We start from the raw sequence: 24,160 nt of genomic DNA, 5'->3' as shown, positions 1-24,160 counted from the left end.
ATGTCTGCATCACAGGCACACGTGTGTGCCTACGTGTGTGTTTGTGTTCATCAACAGTTCCCGTATCAAAAGCATGCGCACAAATAATAATATTACGAGAGTAATTCTATTCTGACATGATGAAATTCCACTGTCAGAAGATCATGTTAACGAGTGTTAAATGATGTTGGGTGCCCGTCGTTTAGCTGTGCTGAAAAGCTCCGGTTTATGTGCAACAGCCCACAGACTTCGGAATGGTTGTAGTTTTTTACTGGCAAGTTTTATGAAGAGACGGCTATATCTCACGAAAAGATTGTGTTTCACTCAACATTGATCTTCACTAAAGATCAGGTTCAATCTTAATGACCCAAACACGCGCATATCCCTCCCGTTCACGTAGCGTGAACACGGCGGTAAACGCATAAAGAAGGCGTGCCCAGGCGGCTGACGGGATGAGAGCCACCCGACTTAACAACCCGCTTTCTGCACCACGGCTGGGCGCGGAGGTACAAAAGAAAAACGTGTCCTGGCCCTTTAACAAGCGGGCTGTTTGGCTGTTTTAGTTATCGATCTACCGGAGACGAGCCCGTGGGTGAACAGGACTGGGAAAGGTTATGTGTCCACCTCACCACACACTCTAATGCAGCTCTATAGTGAGTGGACATGCCACATATTCATTAACTTGTCAAAACCATTGACTCCCCATATCCCCACCAGGTTCGGTGTGTGTTTCACCTCAATAACAAGACTAAATATCAGTTGGTCGTATCCCCGGGCATGTAGAACATGGTCAGAAGACCAGGAGGTTCAAACAGAGGTCGCTGGGTTGGAGGGTTGAGACTATGAAGCAATCGCTGAATGTACCTACTTCTCGCTTTAATGACATTTCTCTCTTTTTTTTGTTGGGGCGGCGAGGGCGGAGGGGTTGATAAATGCCAGGATTTGTTTATTGGGAAATGAAAGAGCTGTTGGAGCGATAGAAAAGAGGGGAGAAAGGGAGTTGGAGAGGAAGAGAGAGAGAGAGAGAGAGAGAGAGAGAGAGAGAGAGAGAGAGAGAGAGAGAGAGAGAGAGAGAGAGAGAGAGAGAGAGAGAGAGAGAGAGAGAAGGCGGGGGGAAACCTAGAAAGCATCGGAGATCTCCGGAGGGTTTGGGATCAATGCCTAACCACAGTTTTTAGTGCAGACAAAAAGAACCTGCTGTCTCTCTTGCCTGGCACCTACTTAGAAATTCTTAATCCAATCTGTTTCCTGAGTAGGGCCACATTAGAGCCAGATAGAGGAGAGAGAGGTAGGATGTCACAACTTCAATTCTACCAAGGAGCTTTGGTGGCCATTCTCCAACACATCGCTGAAAACATGGCTGCTACAAGGTGTATCATGCCAGAATATTATACTCTGTATGTGTTTAAGTAGGCGTGCTTTTTTTATTTTGTGTTTTGTGCATGTATGTGCGTGTTGTTTGCACGTGGGTATGCATTTCTGTGTGCATATCTGCACGTTATGCATTTCTGTGTGCATATCTGCACGTGTGTGTATTGTTGCACTTGTGTGCATGTACCTTTTCATATTTGCCTGCGTGTGTGTGCATGTACAGGCATATGTGTCGGTTCGTACGTGTGTGTGTGTGTTGTGCACGTTTGTGTACATGCATGTGTGTGCACACGTATGTATGTGCACTGGCACGTGTTTGCCAATGTGTATTGCATGTGTGTGTGTATGTGTGTGTGTGTGTGTGGAGATGCAGCTGTGGTGTCATCAGTTGTTTTGTTTTACGAAGGTGGTACACATTTACAGCAACAAAACAAGAATCCTAGGAGAAAGAATAATTAAAGGCTGGACTGTGTCATCTTGTGTATTTAAAACCCGCATTTTCCCAGCTCCCGACCCATGCGGAGTTAAACGAAGGAGTTATTCTCCCCTGCTCTAGCTTGCAGATAGGCTTTCATTAGGGAGGCAAATTAGCATAGCTCAATGCTTGTTACCGTGGGCTACGTTGTGTCCTCCTTTGACACAGCGCAGTGTGCGCGCTGGCGGTGACTTGCCTGCGGAAGACTTCCTGCAGTTCGGACATCCCCGACGTGCATCTCAAACGTTCACTTTGTCCTGCGAGTTCGCTTCGGAGGTGGACCCGGGCGAGGCGGTTTCGGAGCGTGTCGTCCTGACGTTCCATGTTGACGTCAGTTTCCAGGGGAAGGTTCTGGAGCGGGATGTTGTGATTGAGTTGTCGTTCATGCAGGGATAAATAGATACTCTTACTGCAGGTCCCACAACCTCTTTGAGGAAACCCCGATGGCCTGTGGATTGTGAATGGTGAGGGATGAACACTGGATGTTCAGAGTGATGTATGTTCATTTCATACACACGCAACGCATGCACACACACGCACACACTTCTCATCATGTTCACGTCACTCTGGCACACACGCACACACACACAGACAGGGCACACACACAGTCTCCTTTTCACAGGTCATCTCACGCACAACACAACACAACACACAACCCCAACCTCTCCAAATATGGCCTCCATCTACCAGGTGAATGTTGCACTACACTCTGACGGTTAACTGTTGCTCTGCCTTTAATCCCCCGATAGGCATTTTCTTGCCTTTAAGCGCACGGGAGATGTCAGCTGAGAGAGATACCGTCCGGAGATAAGCAGGTCTTATCTCTCTCCGCGTTGAGACTCACCGCCGGTGTGTGTGTGTGCTTGCGTGCGTGCGTGTGAAGTGGAGGAGACAGACACAGGGAGACAAGGTTTCCGGAGAGTACGGCTGATCTGATAGTGCCTCTGGGGAGAGGATCAGCCATGTGGATGGTAGTTACACCGGGGGAGGGGGGATTGGGGAGGGGGGGATTGGGAGGGGGTAGTGCACCGCTCTCTCTTGACAAACCTGCCCTAGTGTAAAACACTTGTGAACGCAGGAAGGGAGGAAAGGTGTGCTCCGTCTGGCCGCTCGGGGTTCTCGTGACTCGTTTGCCACTTTCAGTCAATTTCATGATTTCTGTGTGTCTCTCTCTCTCTCTCTTCTCTCTGCATGTGTGTTTGTGTGTGTGTCCGGTCTTGTTTTTATCGACCTTGTGGGGAACAAATGTATTCACAAATATAGAAACCTGAAAAACTTGACCTTGTGGGGCTGTTTGTGCTGGGACCCATAACTCAAATGCTTTTTTCAGGAGTGTTGGGTGGGTTAGGGTTAGAATTTATGTTTGGGCTAGAATTACATTAACCTTTAGATGAGTGAGTTCTAAATATTTCCGAACGGTGCCCACAGCTTAAGTTATTTTTCCGAGCGGGTATTTAGCTAGCTTTAGTTAGCTTCCGGGCTAGCTTACTTAGCATAATACTCATAGCAATGCTACTACCATGCTAGTGTTACTTGTTAGCCTTTTCATTAGTAAATTTTGAAGCCATACTAAAGCGTTTGTCGCATAGTTTTTGTCTATCGGAAAATATATAAAATTTGAATTTTCGAATCATATATATGCGACGTTACGCTGTGGGACCCGCATTCGAACGACCACATATGTGTGACACTACTCTTTAACGGGTTAAGGGTTAATGTTAGGGTTAATGTTAGTGTTGGGTTAGAATTACATCAAGGGTTCATTTTGAATGGGAGTGAATGGTCAGGCCCCACTAGGATATAAAAACAAACTTGTGTGTGTGTGTGTGGCAGGTGTGCAGTGCGGTCCAGAACCAGGACTTCACCGTGATCGAGGACTACTGCCTGGGGTTGAAGGCTCTGCTCTACCTGAAGAGCATCGAGGAGCTGCAGGATTGGGATGGCCAATCACCACCCACCCTCAGGCACCAGAAGGGCAAGCCCATCCCCCGACTGAAGGAATTGCAGGGCAAGGTGAGTGAGTGACTGACAGCCCCATCAGCCAATAGCGTTGTTGTCACACTCCATGTTCACTAGGAAGCACTTTACCTCCAGCATCTGACGTATTCGATTGTTCTTAATGTCAAATTATTATTGTTTTTAAATATTGAATATATAGAACACAAGATGCTCAAATAGTTATCTATGAACTATGCAATATTGAATTACCGTCACACTCCAACCTGCCTTCAGTCAATCTGGTTTTAATTATTAAGCAGTGCGTTGGGTCCATCACTAACCAAGCGGACATCATCATCTGAGCTGGACATGTCCATAATCTCACTGACTGAATTCAGCACACATCACAGCCTTGTTGGGTTCCGACACGGTAATGACGATATTGTCAGTCAACGAGGGCACTTCTGTTCAATACAGTCTGCCTCGTTCAACAGCTCGTCGGTTGTAATTCCCCTCGCGCCTCACTATCTGAGGAAACACAAGCTCGGACCAACCCAGCCTTCTGTTTCTAATAGAAAATTCCAGAAAGAAGGTTTCTCTCGGAGATTCCCACAATCATCCCGCCACAGCGAGGAGGAGCCCTTCTCTTTTGTGTCGCTAATGCGAAAGGCCAAGCGCGAGCATGATGAATAGCCCTGCCTACTGTTTTCCCGTTCAGTATCCGCCCGGAACCTGAGGACTGACGGGAGGATAGAGCTGTTTGTTGTTACTTGACTTTGAAATAGAACATCAATCACGCTCAGAAAGTGATTTCACTCGAGCGCTGTCTTAATCCAATGGCTCACAGTGACTCACGCTCTGCACAATGGACGAATCTCAAATCAAATTTGACAAAGGACCCACAGTTGTCAAAACATTTCCTTTCATTGTGTTTTTTTTTTTGGGGGGCCCACATGCCGGAATTCACCAATATCTTCTCTTATGTATACATGGGGAAAATGTAACATGTCGTGTACCAGACGTAAATGACTGCACACACGCACCGAACAACTTCTGCAAACTCTATTCAGCATTCCAAATGAGAGGTTGATATCTGATCGTCTTCTGGGACAAGCACCCAAAGAAGACTGGAACTTTGAACATGTGATTCCCAAACACACACACACACTCACACGCACGCAAACACACACACCAGATATCCCACTGTTGTGACAACGGGACTTCGCCGCGAATTACCAGGCGCCATTTTAAATGTTAATACCAAACGAGTGAAGAAAAAGAGCAGGAGGTGGAGGAGGAGGAAAAAGAAATGAAACAGAAATAAATGAGTAGGTGGCAGAGAGCAATATCAGAGGAGTGATAAGGAGAAGTAATGCCCTCATCTGCTCCTCTACCCCAGCTTACATTGTTGAGGAAATTGTCTGCATGACTGCAACAATAACAGCAGCTTCCCCACTAAGCTGGGCGGAGGAGATGGGAGGAGGGCAGGAGATAGGGGAGGCTTGAGGGGAGGGGAGGCTTGAGGGGAGGGGAGGGAGGGAGGGAGGGAGGGAGGGAGGGAGGGAGGGAGGGAGGGAGGGAGGGAGGGAGGGAGGGAGGGAGGGAGGGAGGGAGGGAGGGAGGGAGGGAAAGTTGCATTGGAGCTGATTCTCTGTATGGTGTCATTGAGTTGAGAGGAGAGGGGGAGAGGAGAGAGAGGAGAGGAGAAGGCAGGAGAGTGAAAGAAAAGGGAGGAGAGAAGAGTAGAAAAGAGGAGAGGCCAGTGTCTCCAGGCTACAGGGTGTTGGCTACACTGACGGAGTGCATGTTGACACACAGAGAGGAAAAAGTCAGTCACATATCAGGTCACTGAGAGGTCTAGACCGAATGAACTGTCCTCTGTCTCTCTCTCTTTCTCTCTCAGCCTCTCTCTTTTTCCTTCTTTCTAATCCGCATCTCTTGTCCCTCTCTCTTTTTACCTCTTATCCTTTTCTTCCTCTCTCCTCCATCTCGTTTCCATCTTTCTTTCTTTTCTCACTCTATCTCCCCCCTCTCTCTCTCTCTCTCTCTCTCTCTCTCTCTCTCTCTCTCTCTCTCTCTCTCTCTCTCTCTCTACTCTCAGCAGAGCCCCATTGAGTGTTTGTTGTGGAGAAGTTAGCTCGTCTTGATGACCTATAGCTGTAAGGCCCTGAGGTCCTAGTCTCAGTCTCTTTAAAGGTGAACACTGGAATCTCTTGTTAGCTTTTAGCTCTCTTCATGGTATAGAACACAAGCCTTGGATTCAAACGACAACACTGTCAGGCATAAGTCTGAGTTTTCCAGTCCGTTTCTAATCAGATATATCTTTCAGCGTAAGTTGTTGGAATGGAATGGGGATAGTACTAGGTATCGTTTTAAGCGTCGGTTGAATGCTATCTGTGTCCTGTTAGACAGTGGAGATAGAGAGTGACAGGTCACCTGCAGAGTGTAGGGCAGCTGTGCCCCCTAGGCTCTGGCACAGACACACACACACACACACACACACACATGGGGGACAGGATCGCATTACTCACAGTACAAGTCAAGCTGCACTAAGACAAGCCGTGCAGGTAGTGTGTGCGTGTGTGCTTTGGTGCGTGCGTGTGTGTCTGTGCACAAGTCAGAGACAGTTCGTGTTTCAGATTTAAAGACTTTAAGGCCAGAGAGAGAAAGGGAAAGTGGGGGGGGGGATGAAAAAAAACACAGGTGGAGGGAGATTGGTAGAGACAGGGAGTCTATGTGCATGCGACTGTGGCAGACTCGGGGGACATTTAGGAGAAAGGTAAAGAGAAACAACAAGTGAAGAAGGGAAGGAGGGTGGTGGTTAGCGAGAGGAAAAAGAGACAGGGCTCATAAAAGGGAGAGGGTAAAAGAGAGAAGTCGCTGTCAGTGCGATTCTCCAGCGCGACAGATGATTAAGGAGGCCGGGGCGTTCGACTAAAGACGCCGTCGCCCTCCCCTCTCTCTCCGCTTAATACAGGAAAAGAGAGATCCAACGCTCGACTTCGGTCGCACCGCTTGGAACATCCCCGGGGAAGACTCGCTCGGTTTCTGGTCCCGGAGAGAGGAGAATATCACCGCGCTTCCAGTCCCAACAGGATGCCTAGCCCTTTTTCACAAAGCCCTCAGTCAGAATCAATACTCATCTAGGCAGTGTGGCTGAAAGAGTAATAACTGGATACGTCAAACCTAACCCCATTTCGCCCCAAAAATTGAAACGTCAGTATTCTCGGTGTACTGCCTGTTTTGTTGTTTGTTTTTTGTTTTTTTTTGGGGGGGGGGTCTACAAACAGCTAATGTTTTTGCAGGCGCGCTTCAAGTACCCATGCAGGTGACAAGCCGAAACGTGCCTCCCTGCGAATGTCACGACCCAGATTCCCACCCGTTTACCGTAATGCCCACACGTCAGGAGCTGTACAGTAGCAGAGCGTGACTGAGCCATGACTGGGCTCTGTGTTGGTGACTGACTCGCTACCTGGCAGTGTGTGTTATTGAAAACCCCACAGGCTCTGCGTGTGGCCGCGTCTACAGCAGGGGTTAGCGTGGGTGGGGTGGGCGGGAGGGAGGGGGCCGAACCCCAGGTGTGCTTTGGGCTTGTGTCCCGCTGTGTGGCTAGCTGTGTGTCTGTGTTCCTCCACCTCCTCCCTGCTTCGCCAGGCTCCGAAAAGGGAGACAGGGTGGGAGGGCTGGCACCCCGCAAGCACGGCGGAATGTTGCCGGGGCGGTGAGGAGAACGGAAGGAAGTGGGGGGTTGGTGGGGGTGGTAGGGGGGAGGGGTGGGGGACAGAACAAGGGAGTGTGGGGTTCTTAACTAGCAGTGTATGTGCCGCCTGTGGCCTGCAGTGGTAATGAAGCCTTCAGCCAGGACAAGCTGCCCTGCTCTGTAGGGGTCCTGCCAACGATCTGGCTGTGTGTGCGTGTGTGTGTGAGTAAGTGTGTGTGAGTGTGAGTAAGTGTGTGTGGCAGAGGGCTCACAGATTGGACAAAAACATGCTTTGTAGAGGGTTGTTTGTCCAGTGCTGTTATGTCATGTCAAGTCACACGGAATCGGGAGCCAGAATGTTCCCACGGCTTTGATAAGCGCTCAACTAGTCTCTCTCTCTCTGTTTCCCCCCCACAACATTGGAGATATCTTGTTCAGAATACCAGCAGAAACTCCATTTAACGTGTGCCATACAGCATGATGCTCCTCCAGGCATTAACAGGAGGGTTTTTTTAGTTGGCAGGACCGGCTGGTGAACATTATTAGAAGTGAAGCAGGAGTCAGAACCGTGCTGGTCGCTCTTCCAGACCATTAGTCAGTCCACAGTAAAGACACGCACATTCATCCTTCTAGCCTGCATGGTTGTCTGCTTCATGCTTCCTCCCCCTCCCTCCCTCCCTATCTCTCTCTCTCTCCCTCCATCTCTCTCTCTCTCTCCCTATCTCTCTCTCCCTCTCTCTCTCCCTCCATCTCTCTCTCTCCCTCCCTCCCTCTCTCTCTCTCTCTCTCTCTCTCTCTCGCTCCCCCTCTCTCGCTCTCCCTCTCTCTCTCCCCCTCTCTCGCTCTCCCTCTCTCTCTCTCCCTCTCTCTTTCTCTCTCACTCCCTCTCTTTATTTCATGAGATACTCTCATGGCCGTTGAAACATACTATACATGTTCGTGTGTGTGTCTGTCTGTGTTTTCTGTGAAAGATTTCTTTTTCTTTTTTGCGTTGCCTTTCATCATTTGGATTTGGTTTCAGGGAACATCTACCAGGACCGCGATTTAATGGACGCAGAGAAACATAACGTTCCTTTCAGGTGGAAGCACAGGGGGTCTCAAGGTCTAATCAGCCTGGGTTAGCTTGAATAATGATGAATTGAAAGAGGCAGAGAGCACTCGGTCAGTCATTAGTGCTGAGTTTTTAATTGCCAGTTTGGATTTATGGGAAGACACATCGAAAAGCCACTTCCACTCACCTGCCCACCCATCTAGCTGGCCCTACGGCCTTCCAGTCAGCCAACCAGACAGGCCCTCACCACCCTAATCAGCCAACCACCCAGACCCCCACCACCCTAATCAGCCAACAAGCCAGTCAGCTGGCTAGCCAGCTAGTCAGTCAGTCCCCAACCCAGACAGCAAGGTGTTTAAGTGCTGGGAGAGTCCTGTGAGGTGTTGGGAACAAGCTAAATCAGTCAGCAAACAGCAGTCTCGCCTCCCTGCCTCTCCTAAGCTGGCAGACATTGGGGTGATATTAGCTGCTGCGGCTACAGTGATTCACAGTTAAAGAGAGCAAATGTAACAAGTGATAAACAAATCAAGCTCATGACAAGTTTCTTTGTGTGTGTGTGTGTGTGTTTGTGCGTGCCTGTGTGTGTGTGTGTCTGTGTGTGTTTGTGTGTGTATGTGTGCGCGCGTGCATGTGTGTGTGGTAAACAGAGGGAGGGGGGGGTGGTGGAAGAGAAAACAACAACCTCCTCCAATTAGAGGACGCATTGTGATTCCTAAAGACTCGCTCGGCATTGTGGGTAGGAGGCACCACCTCGCTCTTCCTCATTAGGACAGACATGTCTCCCCACCTCACAGCAACCCTCTCAGCAACAAGGCAGCCATCACGTAGAGTACAGGGAGGATGTAGGGCCCAGACAGCTTTGTCGTAATGGGCCTTCAACCCAATCTGCAATGAGGCTAAATGAGTGTATCTCTCTCTCTCTCTCCTTCCTTTGTGCTTCCGTGAGTCTGCGCCTTCCCTTTATGTCCCATATGTCTGTGGGACTCCAAGCACGCGCTCGAACTCGCACGCGAACTCTCACAGATATCCGTGCGCACGCGCGGGGAAAAACGCACGCGCCGCCCCGCTCTCGATTTCTGTGTTTCTCTCTCCCTCTCTTCTCTCTCCTTCTCTTCTCTCTCTCTCCCTCTCTTCTCTCCCTCTCCCTCTCTTTTCTCTCTCTGTCTTTCTCCCTCTCTCTGTCCCTCAACACTTAGAAATGCGCGCGCACGCGCACACACAGCCCTCCCTCCCCTGCTCTGTGGTTTATGGTGATGGGCCTTGGAGGCTAATATACATTTTAATGCTCAGTAATGGGGGGGGGGGGGGGAGGGGGGAGGAGGAGGAAAATACAACAACAAGAGGTGGAGGAGGCGGGGGCGGAAGAGGAGCAGTGCGGGCTGGATTAGAACCTGTCTGGTGCCGTCCCAGTTTTAAATTAACGAGGGGCTGAGCACACATAGATAAATTTAGGTTTTCATGTTTAATTACGGGCCAACTGCGGCGCTTTAGCGAGGATAAATCACAGCATTATCATGCTCCGGAGGTTGTTGATGTCTGTTTTCTTTTCTATCTCGGGGTAGAGACTCATAACCTGATGTCTCCCTCTCTCTCTTAATGGCAATGTGCTTTTGAGAGAGCAATAAGGTCCTAATGTTCTTATCATAAACAGAGCGACGGAGAGAGAGAGAGAGAGAGAGAGAGAGAGAGAGAGAGAGAGAGAGAGAGGGAGAGGGAGAGGGAGAGGGAGAGGGAGGAGCTGAGACAGAGTAAGGAGAAGAGTCAGGAGATGAGTGTGTCTTGATGACTCATTTGGAAAATTGGACTGCTTCAAAATATTATTCTCCAGATTTGAGACCATCTGAAAAGCCTTTAACAGATGGTTGAGTGAATGAATGGATGGATGGATCAATGGATGGATGGATCAATGGATGAATGGATGAACGGATGGATGGATAAATGAGGGGGAATAGACTAACAGATCGCTCTATACGTCAAACTGCCTTACTGTAATCCCCATCATTTGCATCATTCAGATGCAAACAGTTTTGACCCTACTGAATGATTGACAGACAACCTTATTTCTAGAATATTCCCTCATATGTTGTCTGACGACTGGAGGCGAGGACAGAACATGCATCCCTCATGAGCTGGAACACGAGCCATCCCGTCAATCCACACAATATGCTCCGGTGATATTTGCAGAGATCGGCGTTATCCTGTCCATATGATGTGGGGGAAATGAGAAGTAGGGGATTTAATTAGAAACAACAGCATTTATCTGGTACGAATGTGTACACGAAACCCAGAACAAGTCGCACACACCTGTTTTCCCTCCAGCAGCCCTCCCATAAAACTTCCAACGTGTTGCCTACCGACCATCTGCACGCCGGTTTACTCGTGTCTCGTTGCGGAACGGGGTGTTTGTCGAGCAGGTGTGTGGGACAGAGGGAACGGGAGGCGAAGGATTCGCAGTGACCTTCGGAGAGGCTGAGCTACAGGTGCGCCGTGACACACTGTGTCTCCGCCAGCCGAGCCTGTCACCGGGAGAGAAAAAAACAATCAGGTTTTCTAAGTCTTGGCTGATTGACAGCAAAATATAGACCATGCCTGGCGTGGACGCCCCCAGAGAGACGAGGAGAGAGACACGGACAGAGCATTAAATATTAACCGTGTTTGAGACTCGAGCCCGTTGTCTATCGATTGGAAAATTGCGGGCAGCGATTGTGAACATCAACACGGTTTGAAGCTCATTTTCAACCGTTTGCGGAGGGTAGGCTACTGTTTCAAGGATATTCTAGAATGTGGATGCTCTAGACGCCTAGCTGCAACAGTACTCACACCCTCGTCATTGTAATACAGTATTTGCAGGTCCTCGAATTCACTGGAAGTGCAAAGTGTATGCATTCATAGACAAGTAGGGGGGACCGGGGTTGGTTGTTACACGAGTTGGTTGTCACCGAGCTTATTACAGTCAAACTAGGGAATGCTGTGTAAAATGTTTCTCATCAAATGTGTGACCTCTTTGTATGAGATCATTCATATTGTCAGTTTAGATAGAGAGCTAACAATCTTGGTGTAAGGGAATCATGGGGTTGGTTGTAACCCTATGGGGGCTTATCCATGTTGTATTTCATGGCTTATTGGGTGTGCTCAAGCCTTCGGCGAGAGCACAACCTTTGTTCTCTCACATATATATTTATTTATTTATTATTATTATTTATTTTCTCCCCCCTAAGGATCAGTCAATATTTGGACTACATACACAACGGCGGTGTCAAAAGGTTCGTCTTGGTAGCAATTGCGTTGGTTGTATTTTTATTTACGTTCAGTTGCATGGTTTAAGTAGAAATTGCGTTTTTGTGGTGAAAAGTGAAGCTAACGGTGGCTAATTTGCTAGCCACAGTCACTGACGTTACTAACGTCACTACGTCACTAACGTCACGAAAACACGCGTGACTACCTGTAGCAGAACATTCGTTTCACATCTGTTAACTTGGGGGATAGCTAGGCTAACTATAGCTTTACTGCAAGGCAGCTGCAGGACCGCCACAAGCAAAGAGGCCAGGGTGATAACTATTTACTCATTTTACTTCGTGATGTGAAACACTATTATGAAATGTAATGTACAATATTAGCTGATATTATTAAGAAAGTAGGCCCACATCTACTTTCGGAAACGGTAGTCTACTATTTCACTGAAGCATTAGCATCATGACATTAGCCTCTGTTGCCTGGGCAACACATACTACAGTGGTCTATGATGCATCTGTTTTCAATCTTTAAAATAAACATTCCTCACAAATACATTTTCGTTGTAGGATTTATTGGGTGTGCTTTGCCTTCGGCAAGGGCACAACCTTTGTTCTCTCACATATATATTATTATTGGGTGTGCTCAAGCCTTCGGCGAGAGCACAACCTTTGTTCTCTCACATATATATTATTTTATTTTTTTTTTATTTTTGCCCCCCTAAAACTCAGTCAATATTTGGCCTACATAGACAACGTAGGTGTCAAAAGTTTCGTCTTGGTAGCGATTGAGTTGCTTCTATTGGAATTTACGTTCCGTTGCATGGTTTAAGCGTAAGTTAAGTTTTTGTGGCGAAAAGTGAAGCTAACGGTGGCTAATTTGCTAGCCACAGTCACTGACGTTACTAACGTCACTGCGTCACTAACGTCACGAAAACACGCGTGACTACCTTTGCCAGAACATTCGTTTAGCATCTGTTAACTTGGGGGATAGCTAGGCTAACTATAGCTTTACTGCAAGGCAGCTGCAGAAACGCCACAAGAAAAGAGGCCAGGGTGATAACTATTTACTCATTTTACTTTGTGATATGACACACAATTGTGATGTGTAATGTACAATATAAGCTGATATTATTAAGGAAGTACATCTACTTTCGGAAACAGTAGTCTACTATTTCACTGAAGTATTAGCATCATGACATTAGCCTGTGTTTCCCGGGCAAAACACATACTACAGTGGTCTATGATGTAGCGTTATCTGTTTTCAATCGTTAAAATAAACATTCCTCACATATACATTTTCGTTGTAGGATTTATTCTGACATTAGAAAACGATTTGTTGGTGAAATTACCATTACCTGTGGTTTCAAACCAGTGTAGCTCACTGCAACGCTGTAGCTTACGCGAGACACACTACAAAAACATCTAGCTACAGTACACAGCTGTTTAGGAAGTCAAACGGCGACAGAAAATGTTCGGTACTCCCCTTACTTAAATCAAAAGTCTATCTAACTACTAACCTGAACTTCATTGCCACAGCCTAAACGTTGTCAATCTGTTCATGAAAATAATTAATTTCAGCCTAAACCTACAACTGAACGTTAAATCCAATTCAACCAACGCAATCGCTACCAAGACGAACACAGCAGTAGTCTAGTACTGTACCGTAGTAGTACAATTTACCGGGGCAGCTTCTCCACACAGGGCTATATCGCATTTTGCGTTTTTACTGACAATGATCGCTACCAGTGAGCTTTTTATGAATGAGCGATTTTCCACTAAATAAATGTCAAGCTTATTTACGTTTTGGGGGGCATATTTTCAGTTAGCAGATGGTACCGTTTGAATCGCGATTCCATCTTCTACTGCCGGGTAACGTCGTAGAGTAATCTTCAAAGGGGTTGTTTATTCATGAATGAATGCAATATGAGTAGGCTAAATGCCTGAAAATATCATGAAAAGAGAAAAACTTAAAATGACGTTTAAATCATAGAGATTAGGTCCATTTTTACACCGGTCTGCAATAATGTCACGAAAACACGCGTGACTACCTTTGGCAGAACATTCGTTTCGCATCTGTTAACTTGGGGGATAGCTAGGCTAACTATAGCTTTACTGCAAGGCAGCTGCAGAAACGCCACAAGAAAAGAGGCCAGGGTGATAACTATTTACTCATTTTACTTTGTGATATGACACACAATTGTGATGTGTAATGTACAATATAAGCTGATATTATTAAGGAAGTACATCTACTTTCGGAAACGGTAGTCTACTATTTCACTGAAGTATTAGCATCATGACATTAGCCTGTGTTGCCCGGGCAACACATACTACAGTGGTCTATGATGTATCTGTTTTCAATTGTTAAAATAAACATTCCTCACATATACATTTTCGTTATATGATTTATTCTGACATTAGATTACAAGTAAACGATTTGTGGGTGAAATTATCATTACCTGTGGTTTCAATCCAGTGTATCACTGCAACGCTGTAGCCTACGCGAGACACTACAAAAACATCTACACAGCTGTAGGAAGTCAAACGGCGACAGAACATGTTCGGCACTCCCCTTATATCGCATTTTGCGTTGTTACTGACAATGATCGCTACCAGTGAGCTTTTTATGAATGAGCTATTTTCCACTAAATAAATGTCAAGCTTATTTACGTTTTTGGGGGCATATTTTCAGTTAGCAGATGGTACTGTTTGAATCGCGATTCTATCTTCTGCCGGTAAAGTCGTAGAATAATCTTAAAAGGGGGTTCTTTATTAATGAATGAATGCAATATGAGTAGTCTAAATGCCTGAAAATATCACGAGAAGGGACAACTTAAAAGGACGTTTAAGTCATAGAGATTAGGTCCATTTGTACACCGGTCTGCCAAATGTATTCGTTTTGATTCAGCCTGTCAGCTGCCTCTTGCAGGGGAAATGAGAAGACATCATATTTCATTCTACACTTCACTCATATTTTGAGTTGTAAATGAGCAGCAAAAAAAAGATGCTTTTAAATCTATGTAATCTTTATAAATAATAAGTAGGCCCGATGCATTTTTATATAAAATATACAGACCCCTGTGCAACCGACGCAAGCAAGCACACCCTACAATTTCCCCAGAAATTGTATCCTCTCTAGTTATTATTATTTTTGCCCCCCTAAAACTCAGTCAATATTTGGCCTACATAGACAACGTAGGTGTCAAAAGTTTCGTCTTGGTAGCGATTGAGTTGCTTCTATTGGAATTTACGTTCCGTTGCATGGTTTAGGCTGAAGTTACGTTTTTGTGGCGAAAAGTGAAGCTAACGGTGGCTAATTTGCTAGCCACAGTCACTGACGTTACTAACGTCACTGCGTCACTAACGTCACGAAAACACGCGTGACTACCTTTGGCAGAACATTCGTTTCGCATCTGTTAACTTGGGGGATAGCTAGGCTAACTATAGCTTTACTGCAAGGCAGCTGCAGAAACGCCACAAGAAAAGAGGCCAGGGTGATAACTATTTACTCATTTTACTTTGTGATATGACACACAATTGTGATGTGTAATGTACAATATAAGCTGATATTATTAAGGAAGTACATCTACTTTCGGAAACAGTAGTCTACTATTTCACTGAAGTATTAGCATCATGACATTAGCCTGTGTTGCCCGGGCAACACATACTACAGTGGTCTATGATGTATCTGTTTTCAATCGTTAAAATAAACATTCCTCACATATACATTTTCGTTGTATGATTTATTCTGACATTAGTAAACGATTTGTTGGTGAAATTACCATTACCTGTGGTTTCAAACCAGTGTAGCTCACTGCAACGCTGTAGCCTACCCGAGACACTAGTGTGAGTAGCTAACAAAAACTCCTCAGCTGTTTAAGTCAAACGGCGACAGAACATGTTCGGCACTCCCCTTACTCAAAAGTCTTTCAGTAGGGAAACTATCTGACTACTAACCTGAACTTCATTGCCACAGCCTAAACTTTGTCAATCTGTTCATGAAAATAATCAATTTCAGCCTAAACCGTACAACGGAACGTTAAATCCAATTCAACCAACGCAATCGCTACCAAGACGAACACAGCAGTAGTCTACTAGTACTGTACCGTAGTAGTACAATTTACCGGGGCAGCTTCTCCACACAGGGCTATATCGCATTTTGTGTTGTTACTGACAATGATCGCTACCAGTGAGCTTTTTATGAATGAGCGATTTTCCACTAAATAAATGTCAAGCTTATTTACGTTTTGGGGGGCATATTTTCAGTTAGCAGTTGGGACTGTCTGAATCGCGATTCCATCTTCTACTGCCGGGTAACGTCGTAGAATAATCTTTAAAGGGGGTTCTTTATTAATGAATGAATGCAATGAGTAGGCTACATGCCTGAAAATATCACGAGAAGGGAAAAACTTAAAATGACGTTTAAGTCATAGAGATTAGGTCCATTTTTACACCGGTCTGCCAAATTTATTTGTTTTGATTCAAGGATGAGGCTGCCTCTTGCAGGGGAAATGAGAAAACATATATTTCATTCTACACTTCACTCGTATTTTCAATTGTAAATGAGCAGCAAAAAAAATGCTTTTAAATCTATGTAATCTTTATAAATAATAAGTATGCATTTTTATATAAAATATACAGAAATATCAGTTGTAAAAATGTCATTCAAAAACGGACCCCTGTGCAACCGACGCAAGCAAGCACACCCTACAATTTCCCCAGAAATTGTACCCTCTCTAGTTAAAACATATTATGCCAATACAAAATTATATTAATTCAAACCCAAGACCTTAAGCTTTGGACCAATACTGAAATTAGTCTTCTGTAATTTAATAGCGCTGAGAAATACTGGCAAGAGTAGAAAGTGTGACCCCCTACCCCGGTCTCCCCTACCGTATAGGCTATGCTAACGGTGAATAGCTCCAAATGGTATGGAGAGAGCATCAGTCTAATTGGATTGATAAAGTTCAGTGCATACCATGTGCAACTTGTGCTCACTAATGTTCACGATGAAGGATAGGACTATCTGTGTGCTTGAAGCTGAGAATGTAGTCGTTCTATCTCGTCGCTTCTCATGCCGCTTGCTGTGCGGACAACCTTCGGGCGTCTTCGTTTCGTCTGCCGTGTTTCAGGGGGAGTTGTCGCGGGAGGGCATGGCTCCAGCTGTACGCATTTGAAAGGTGGGGGGAATCAATGTTGATACTTCGAACAGCTTGGTCTTACCCAATTTCCTTTGGTCAATTTTGAGATTTGTGGTTTGAAATGAATTAGCAAGCCCCTGACTGGGGCGTGTGATTGCATTTCCACAGAGCCTCAGTGGCATGGTGTGTAGGGAGCTCAGCTTCTCTGACTGGTAAGGAGGAAATTTCCATAAAACAGCGAGAAGTGCCCCATGTCTTGCATGTGTGTGTGTGTGGCACACAAAAACGCACATGCTGGCACTTGCACACGTGCGCGCGCGCACACGCTGGCTGCGCACACAAACACTCGCACGGATGCTGGCTTTGCACGCACGCAAACACACCCACTCCAAACAAACTGCCTTCCAGCCTGTGCTTAATGTCTCCCCTGTATGCTCAGGCCAGTGGCATGTGGAATTTCTCTCCCCAAACTGTCATGAATATGGTAATGAGAGGGAAATCTCCACAAACGGGACACTTCTCCACTTAAACACACCAGGAGAAGAGCAATAGGCCTGTGCTGGGAGTCCTCTCCACGTACACACAGTCTCTCACATACACACAAACATAACCCCGCACACACCCACATGAAGGGACACTAAACCCACCCGCTCTTACTTAGGTGCAAGAATGTAAGCACACACAAACACACATGCATCTCTTTCTTGCTCTCTTTCTCTCTCTTCCTCACACACGCACACACACCCTCCTTCCCCCCCCCCAGCCAGCTGTGGGAAGGGGGGGGACTGAATCTGAGGTGCTCTGAGAATCACCCCGTAATGATGCACCGACTGGAGAAGAGGAGAGAGAGGTGGGGGGGGGGGGGGTGCCTCCATCCTATCCCCTTCTGGGATAGGATGGAGGGGTTTAAGAGCAGAGGAAGAGAGGGATGAGGGTTTGAGGGGGGGTGGATTGGGTTGGAGAACATATGGGAGAGAGAGATGGTGGAGAGGTGTATGAGCCAGGGAGGGGGAAGGGGGTGGGAGGAGGGAAGAGAGATGGGGATAGACGGGAGGTGGAAGATATTAACTTGCCATTTGCATGTGTTCCATTAGAGTGGATATGATCACCCTGGCTCCCATAAAGAGACAGCTTTCCTCTGCTCTGCAGGACGAGGAAGTGGATCACACACATACAATTCACAAGTGGAAAGATACATTTTCGAATGCCGCACCTTTCCCTCCCACCCTCTCCCCTCTCTCGCTCACTCTCGTTCTCTTTCTCATCTCTATCACCTTCTCCCCTCTCTCGCTCACCCTCTCTCTCTCTCTCCCTCTCTGTCTCTCACCCTCTCCCTCGTTCTCCATCCCACTCCCTGTTTCTTTTTTATTTTCTTTCTTCCCCAGACTGCCCTTGTCCCTGATCAAAGACCCTACACTGTCTCTGATACCGTGACAAGCCTTGAGTGTCAGGTCATCATACCTGTACCTCTGCCACGGCACACACAGATTAAACCGAAGGAGAACCACATTGAACTTCCTCCTAGCCTCCGGTCCATGCCCCTGCCCCCCCCCCCCCACACCCATCCACCCAAACACCCACTGGGAGGGCTCTTCATCAAAACCCAAACCGCTCTTTCATCACACTTGTTTTATTGTGGCTGGAGCTTGTGGGTCCAGGTAGATCAAAACGGCAATGTCTTTAAAGTTCCAATTAGCGTTGATACATTTGCAAATCTTACAAATTCAATAATTAAAGTCATGCCTATTTGATGTTAGTTCAAAAAGGGGTCTTTTCGTGAATTGCGGTGTGAATATCAAAGAGTCGCAGTAACATTCTGTGTGAGGTGCGTTTGTCGTGACATAGTTAGCCGGTCTAAAGAGAATGGATGTGCTCTTGATGCAGAATGTAGCTTTTTACCTGTGCATCTGTATTTTAATGAAATTATAGACCACAGGGCACAGTGCAGAGATTACTTCGATTCTCTAATAACCATGCTAGATTTTTCACCCACTAGAGGATGGGCTGATGTTTTTCCCGTTATGCTACCGTGAAGAAATTTCCCATTTTCAAGACAGGACGTTAAGTGCTTAGGTAATGTTCTGTCATAGGCCCACGGTTCTCCTACCTGCACTGCGAAAAAACATCAAGTAGGAAATAGCTCTGAGCATCCATTTTGAGTGAGCAAGCAATTCCTGTTCATTGACACGGCAATGTCTTAAGCCTGGATGGCGAATGAATATTTTTGCAAATATATTGCATGATTTTACAGTAGAGGGCCTGCAGCAAACTCAAACAGGGTAACCCCACCACAATAATCGCCTATGAAACCACTCCCTGTGACCACAATCAGCTTTTTATTCCAACTTTTGGAAGCCAAACAATTTTTCAATATCACGTTGGATGCACAACTGGGAAAAGAGATGTAGTTCAGGATGGGAGAGGTGGAACTGAAACAAATGTGGTTTCATTGTACTTTTTTATTTTCTTCTTTTTTCGTCTATCGACTTTTAGTTTTCTGTTTCCTTTTTTCTCCTTTTCTCGTCGGTGCACCTGCCTAGTACACAGCGTCTCTGTACTGTATTACAGCACACCGGGCTTACAAACCCCAACCGGAAGGCACCTTCTTACATGGCTGCTTCAGACAGTAATAAAGTCAATGTTGTCCGAAAGGATCTCATTAATGTTCAAAGATGAAAAACACTGGCCGCTACTCCAAAGCAAACAGTGTTTGCTTTAATGCGGTCAGACATTCGATCCGGTCAGGCAGGTCGGTCTCTCTCTCTCCTCCTCTCTTCCCCTCATCCCTCTGTCTCTTTCTTTTTTGCTCCCCCCTCCTCCCCTTCTCTCTTTCGCTCTGTCCCTCTCTTTGCATGTTTGTTCTCCTCTGAAGGACTAATGAGTTGGACTCAGAGCCCAGCTTGCCGGAGACAAAGCTCTGTGACTCCATACTTATCAGCTGGGAGCACAGCTAAAACCACTATGGCTAGCAAACACCTGTCTCCATATGACAGATGTAATGAGACATAATCTAAAGTAAAGATGCCTTGGATACAGAGAGAGACAGAGGGAGAGAGAAAGAAAGAAAGAGCACAATTTCTAAATGGCTGTAGGTATGAGAGAAAAGTATTTCTGCATTCTGGTTAAATACAGTTAAAATCAGATCCTTTCAGTTGACAGTGCTTCTTTTCCAGCAAAACAAAAAACTGAATCATCTGCCTGAAGTACAAAGTTCTGAAACAAAAACAAATTTGCTTATGAGGGAATCCCAGTCTGATTCACTGGTGCAGACAAACAAAAATGTCTTCTCTCCACAGTTGTCCCCCTAGCTTGTCTGAAGCTCCATTATGCTTAAACATAATTTCACAACCTCAGGGTCCACCTGTGATAGTCTGAGCCTCTTCTCTCTACCCTCTCCTGTGGCCCAGACTCTGCCCAGTTTCGGCCCCTACCTCCTGGAGAAGAACAAGATCCTGGCAGACTACAAGAAGACCATGAAGGGCCACAGTGAGGCGTTAGCCATAGAGGCTAACGCCACCAGAACATACACCCCCAAGAGACCCATACCTGCTGTCAAGGTGAGGGTGAACAGTGCTGCTTTCATACAGGATGTTCCTCAAAAACATGCTATAAATACCCATTGCTGCAACTGAAAACACCAGTGTTGAAAACTCCCACTTTAACTCAACTTCTTGCCCCTAACTAAAGAGTCTTAGGAGCAGGATTTAGGACTCAACCGGAATGTTTTTGTGGGTGTTTTCTGTTGTAAACAGGATGTAATCGCCAGAGCCCTAAAGCACATCGGGGCCTATGGAGAACTGAACAACACAGAGCAGGTGCTGGCTCTCATAGACGAGGACATGTGTATCAACTGTGGCAAGTGCTACATGACCTGCAACGACTCTGGATACCAGGTAACGTCTTGTCGACACACACACGCTAACACACACACACGTGCCGACTTACGTGTACACACATGCATACCCAGAATGTAACTGTTGACATAGACCTCACACACTGCGCCTCTCGCCTTTTTGTGTGTCTGGTAACCGCAGAACAAACATAACACACACACATTGTAACAACCCCTTCTGTGCTTCACTGTCGTCGTCACACCAAAGTATGTGTAAGGACCGATCTGGTCCTTCCTCTTTCATGGAAAAGGTGGAACCAGCTTGTTATTTTCAAAGAACATCTCTCTTTCTGTCTCTCTCTCCTTGTCTTTCTCTCTCTCTCCCTTTTTCTCCCTCTCTCTCTCTCTCTCTCTTTCTCTCCCCCCTCCCCACAGCAGTACCTCAACAGTAGGAGACACAGTGACAGTTTTATTAAAGTATTCATCTATCCTTCTCTCCCGGTAAATAAATGTTGGGTGCCATCTATCACCGGGGCCGCTGATGAAGTGGAGGGCTCCCCTGTTTTATCCCCAGCTGTAATTGTTCACTGTGATGCTCATTGTGTGTGAGAGAGACTCTGAGAAAGGGGATTACATATTATTAATGGTTTCTAATAAAGAGGAACATTCATCAGTATAATGTGTCACAATCAAATCGCTCCCCCGCACACAATGCAAAGTAGCCTGCTTTTTTGGGGTCCTAGGCCATATGGAAAACACTAATATTACAAAAAGGAGAGATAGATCGATTGATATACTGTGTCCCCTCCCTCCCCTCACCCACCCACCATTATGATATTCAGCACAAAATACAACATTCGCACTGTCATAAATATATATTCGTCATGTGGTAACGCCTAGACAATAAACATCATTTGTATATTATTTATCAATGTGATGAATAGGTGGCAAAATGCAATACCGTGTAATTTTATGTATGTATTCATTCCCAAGCGGTTAAGCGCAGCCTATACATTGCTCAAAGCATATCTTCAGTAAGACATACAGTACACTGTTGCTCCAGAACCCCGTGTGTGTGTGTGTCGAGGTGAACCTGACTCTGTGATGGCTGTACAGCTGGCCGTGTTTGAAGTCACGGAACACTTTGCATCCTGCAAACACACACACACATGTGCACAGTGGGAGCTTTTGTGTAGCTCACTGTTTTAGCACGCTAACCAAGCCAACGGTGGACTGAAACACTTTGTTCTAATAGTATGTATTACTGTTTTCTTTCCCACTGCTCTCTCGCCCCCCTTGCTCTCCCTCCCTCCCCCCGACCCTCCCCCCCCCCACCCTCGCTGTGTTCACAGGCTATCACGTTTGACCCCCAGACCCATCTTCCTGTAGTGACTGACAGCTGTACCGGCTGCACACTTTGTCTGAGCGTCTGCCCCATCATCGATTGCATCACCATGGTTGCCAGGACAACGCCGTACGTGCCCAAGAGAGGCCTGCCTCAAGCCGTCATGCCCGTCTGCTAAAGGGAACGACTACGACGAGAGAGAGAGAGAGAGAGAGAGAGAGAGAGAGAGAGAGAGAGAGAGAGAGAGAGAGAGAGAGAGAGAGAGAGAGAGAGAGAGAGAGAGAGAACGAAAAAGATGGATTGGATTTTGGGGGGAAAATGCACACGCGTCTACTTAGCAGCATTGAGTCCTCTTCATAATTGTGGTGTGAAAAATTACCTTTATTATATATATGAAAAAAAGAGTAATTAGTTTGGAGAAATAATTGCCTTATATTCCCAAGCCAATTATCCAGAAATAATCGACTGCGTGCAAATAGTTGCATTATTCCTAAACAATGGTGGAGCAATGTGTTTTCGAAGAGGTTTTCCCCTTCCTGTCTCCCTTTCTCCCCCCCCACCCCCCCTCTTTCCCTCCCTCTCTCTCTGTCAAGGCCGTGATAATGAGAGTGAAGGGGGGAGGCAGAAGAAATAATGGATGTGTATGCGCAGGGCGAGAGCCGCCCGTGATTCTGACGAAGGCTACATTTCCTAACTAGCAGCGCTGCCATGACAATCCGGGCGGCAGCCCCGCAGCAATAAACAGAGACATTATGTGTCTGAGAAATAATCAGAAGGACAAGAGCTGGTAATGAAGAGAGATGAATAGGTGTTCGTTCAGCAGACTACACTCAGTATTTCCCCTCCTGATTGTCCAAACACACACACACACTCACGCCTCCCCACTCACTCAAAAAAAGCGACCAGAAGCATTGTTGTCTCATCATGTGTTATTGGGCTACTGTAAGCTAAGCTCGTTTTTTTCAGTAATGAAGACTTTGGAATTGAACGTGTAAGTGCACAAAGCCACGGTTAATTTTGCAAAATCGATGCTGATTACACGTCGGTTATGTTAACTGGCTTCTGACCGTTCTTCTTGATTTGGGTTGTGTAATTGTTAAAATGGGGATCCTTGTTGTAGCAGAGGGAGGGGGTATTGTAACGGAAAGGTCATGCGTGACTCTTTCCAGATCATTAGATATGAAGACTAGCTGTGATTCACTGGGAACTGGAAAGGTCAGCCGTGACCGCACTCATCTCAATAAGGCCTCGGCCATGTTTAGACTATATGTCACACCCAGCACAAAATGGCCGCTGTTGCCGCTGCGGTGAAACATACACTGCATTGCACACCGTGGGCGCCAGTCCCTCGGCAACACACCTGCCAACCTAACTATGTGTTACCTGTCATGTCGAGTAGAGAAAAACGACATGGAATTAGTATAATCAAAATGTCAAATGTCAGTCTAAGTAATTGTTTGTTTAGGTACGATTGGGCTAGGCAAATATATTCTTTCTATGTCATTGTTTTGTTAAAAAAGCTTTTCTTGGTGCCTTAGAATGGAATAACAAAGAACACTGAATGTGAACTAACTATGCATTGAAATCTGTTCTTCCAAAGATTTTGTTGACAATATTTTAATAAAAATTAAATCACTAACATAACTTGTTTGGCATGCTGGTACCGGCATATCTTGGTCATTTGAGTCCATATTTCTGCTGTTTGAAAGGTTACACAGACCTATATAATTCCTATAGCCTAGGCTTAGCCTATTTCTTTTACATTTAGGCCTAGGCCTACATTTTCTTCATTTAGCAGACACTTTCATCCAAAATAACGTAGCCTACTGGTGCATCGGCAATAGAAAGTATGTTTGGGGATGTAGGCTATCATAAAGACAAAAATGGTATTAACATCAGCCAGTTAGCTATCAATCGCCGCCGCTTACCAATTGTCTGGCTTGAACTGAGTTGTGTAAGTTGGTGGATGAATGTTTTAAACAACCCCACAAGGTAACACAAGTTCACAGACACGGTCGTACGCGAACCGCCTCGCCGGAACGCGGCGAGCAAGATACGGCGAAGGGCACCGAGGGTTTGTGTAAATGTTTACTTTTGC

General features: G+C 46.1%; 1 protein-coding gene across 1 annotated transcript; it reads left to right on the top strand.

The window, feature by feature from the left end:
- Positions 1 to 2,497: 2,497 nt before the first annotated feature.
- Positions 2,498 to 23,706, top strand: LOC136957964 (dihydropyrimidine dehydrogenase [NADP(+)]-like). The gene is made up of 5 exons (XM_067252179.1): positions 2,498 to 2,515; positions 3,659 to 3,838; positions 20,293 to 20,442; positions 20,638 to 20,778; positions 22,070 to 23,706. Exons 1-5 carry the CDS (start codon positions 2,498 to 2,500, stop codon positions 22,238 to 22,240), a joined length of 660 nt encoding a protein of 219 aa, XP_067108280.1. The 3' UTR covers positions 22,241 to 23,706.
- The last annotated feature ends 454 nt before the right edge of the window (positions 23,707 to 24,160 follow it).

The sequence above is a fragment of the Osmerus mordax genome, chromosome 15 (genome assembly GCF_038355195.1).
Source record: "Osmerus mordax isolate fOsmMor3 chromosome 15, fOsmMor3.pri, whole genome shotgun sequence".
NCBI lineage: Eukaryota > Metazoa > Chordata > Actinopteri > Osmeriformes > Osmeridae > Osmerus > Osmerus mordax.
The sequence above is the reverse complement of the archived record's forward strand: the minus strand, read 5'-3'. Positions and strand labels throughout refer to the sequence as shown.

What these genes read in the sequence shown, in the direction of transcription:
- LOC136957964 (XM_067252179.1), top strand. An exon ending in TGAAGGAATTGCAGGGCAAG is followed by an intron (nt 3,839 to 20,292) that starts GTGAGTGAGTGA and finishes CCTGTGGCCCAG; the next exon opens with ACTCTGCCCAGTTTCGGCCC. An exon ending in GACCCATACCTGCTGTCAAG is followed by an intron (nt 20,443 to 20,637) that starts GTGAGGGTGAAC and finishes TGTTGTAAACAG; the next exon opens with GATGTAATCGCCAGAGCCCT.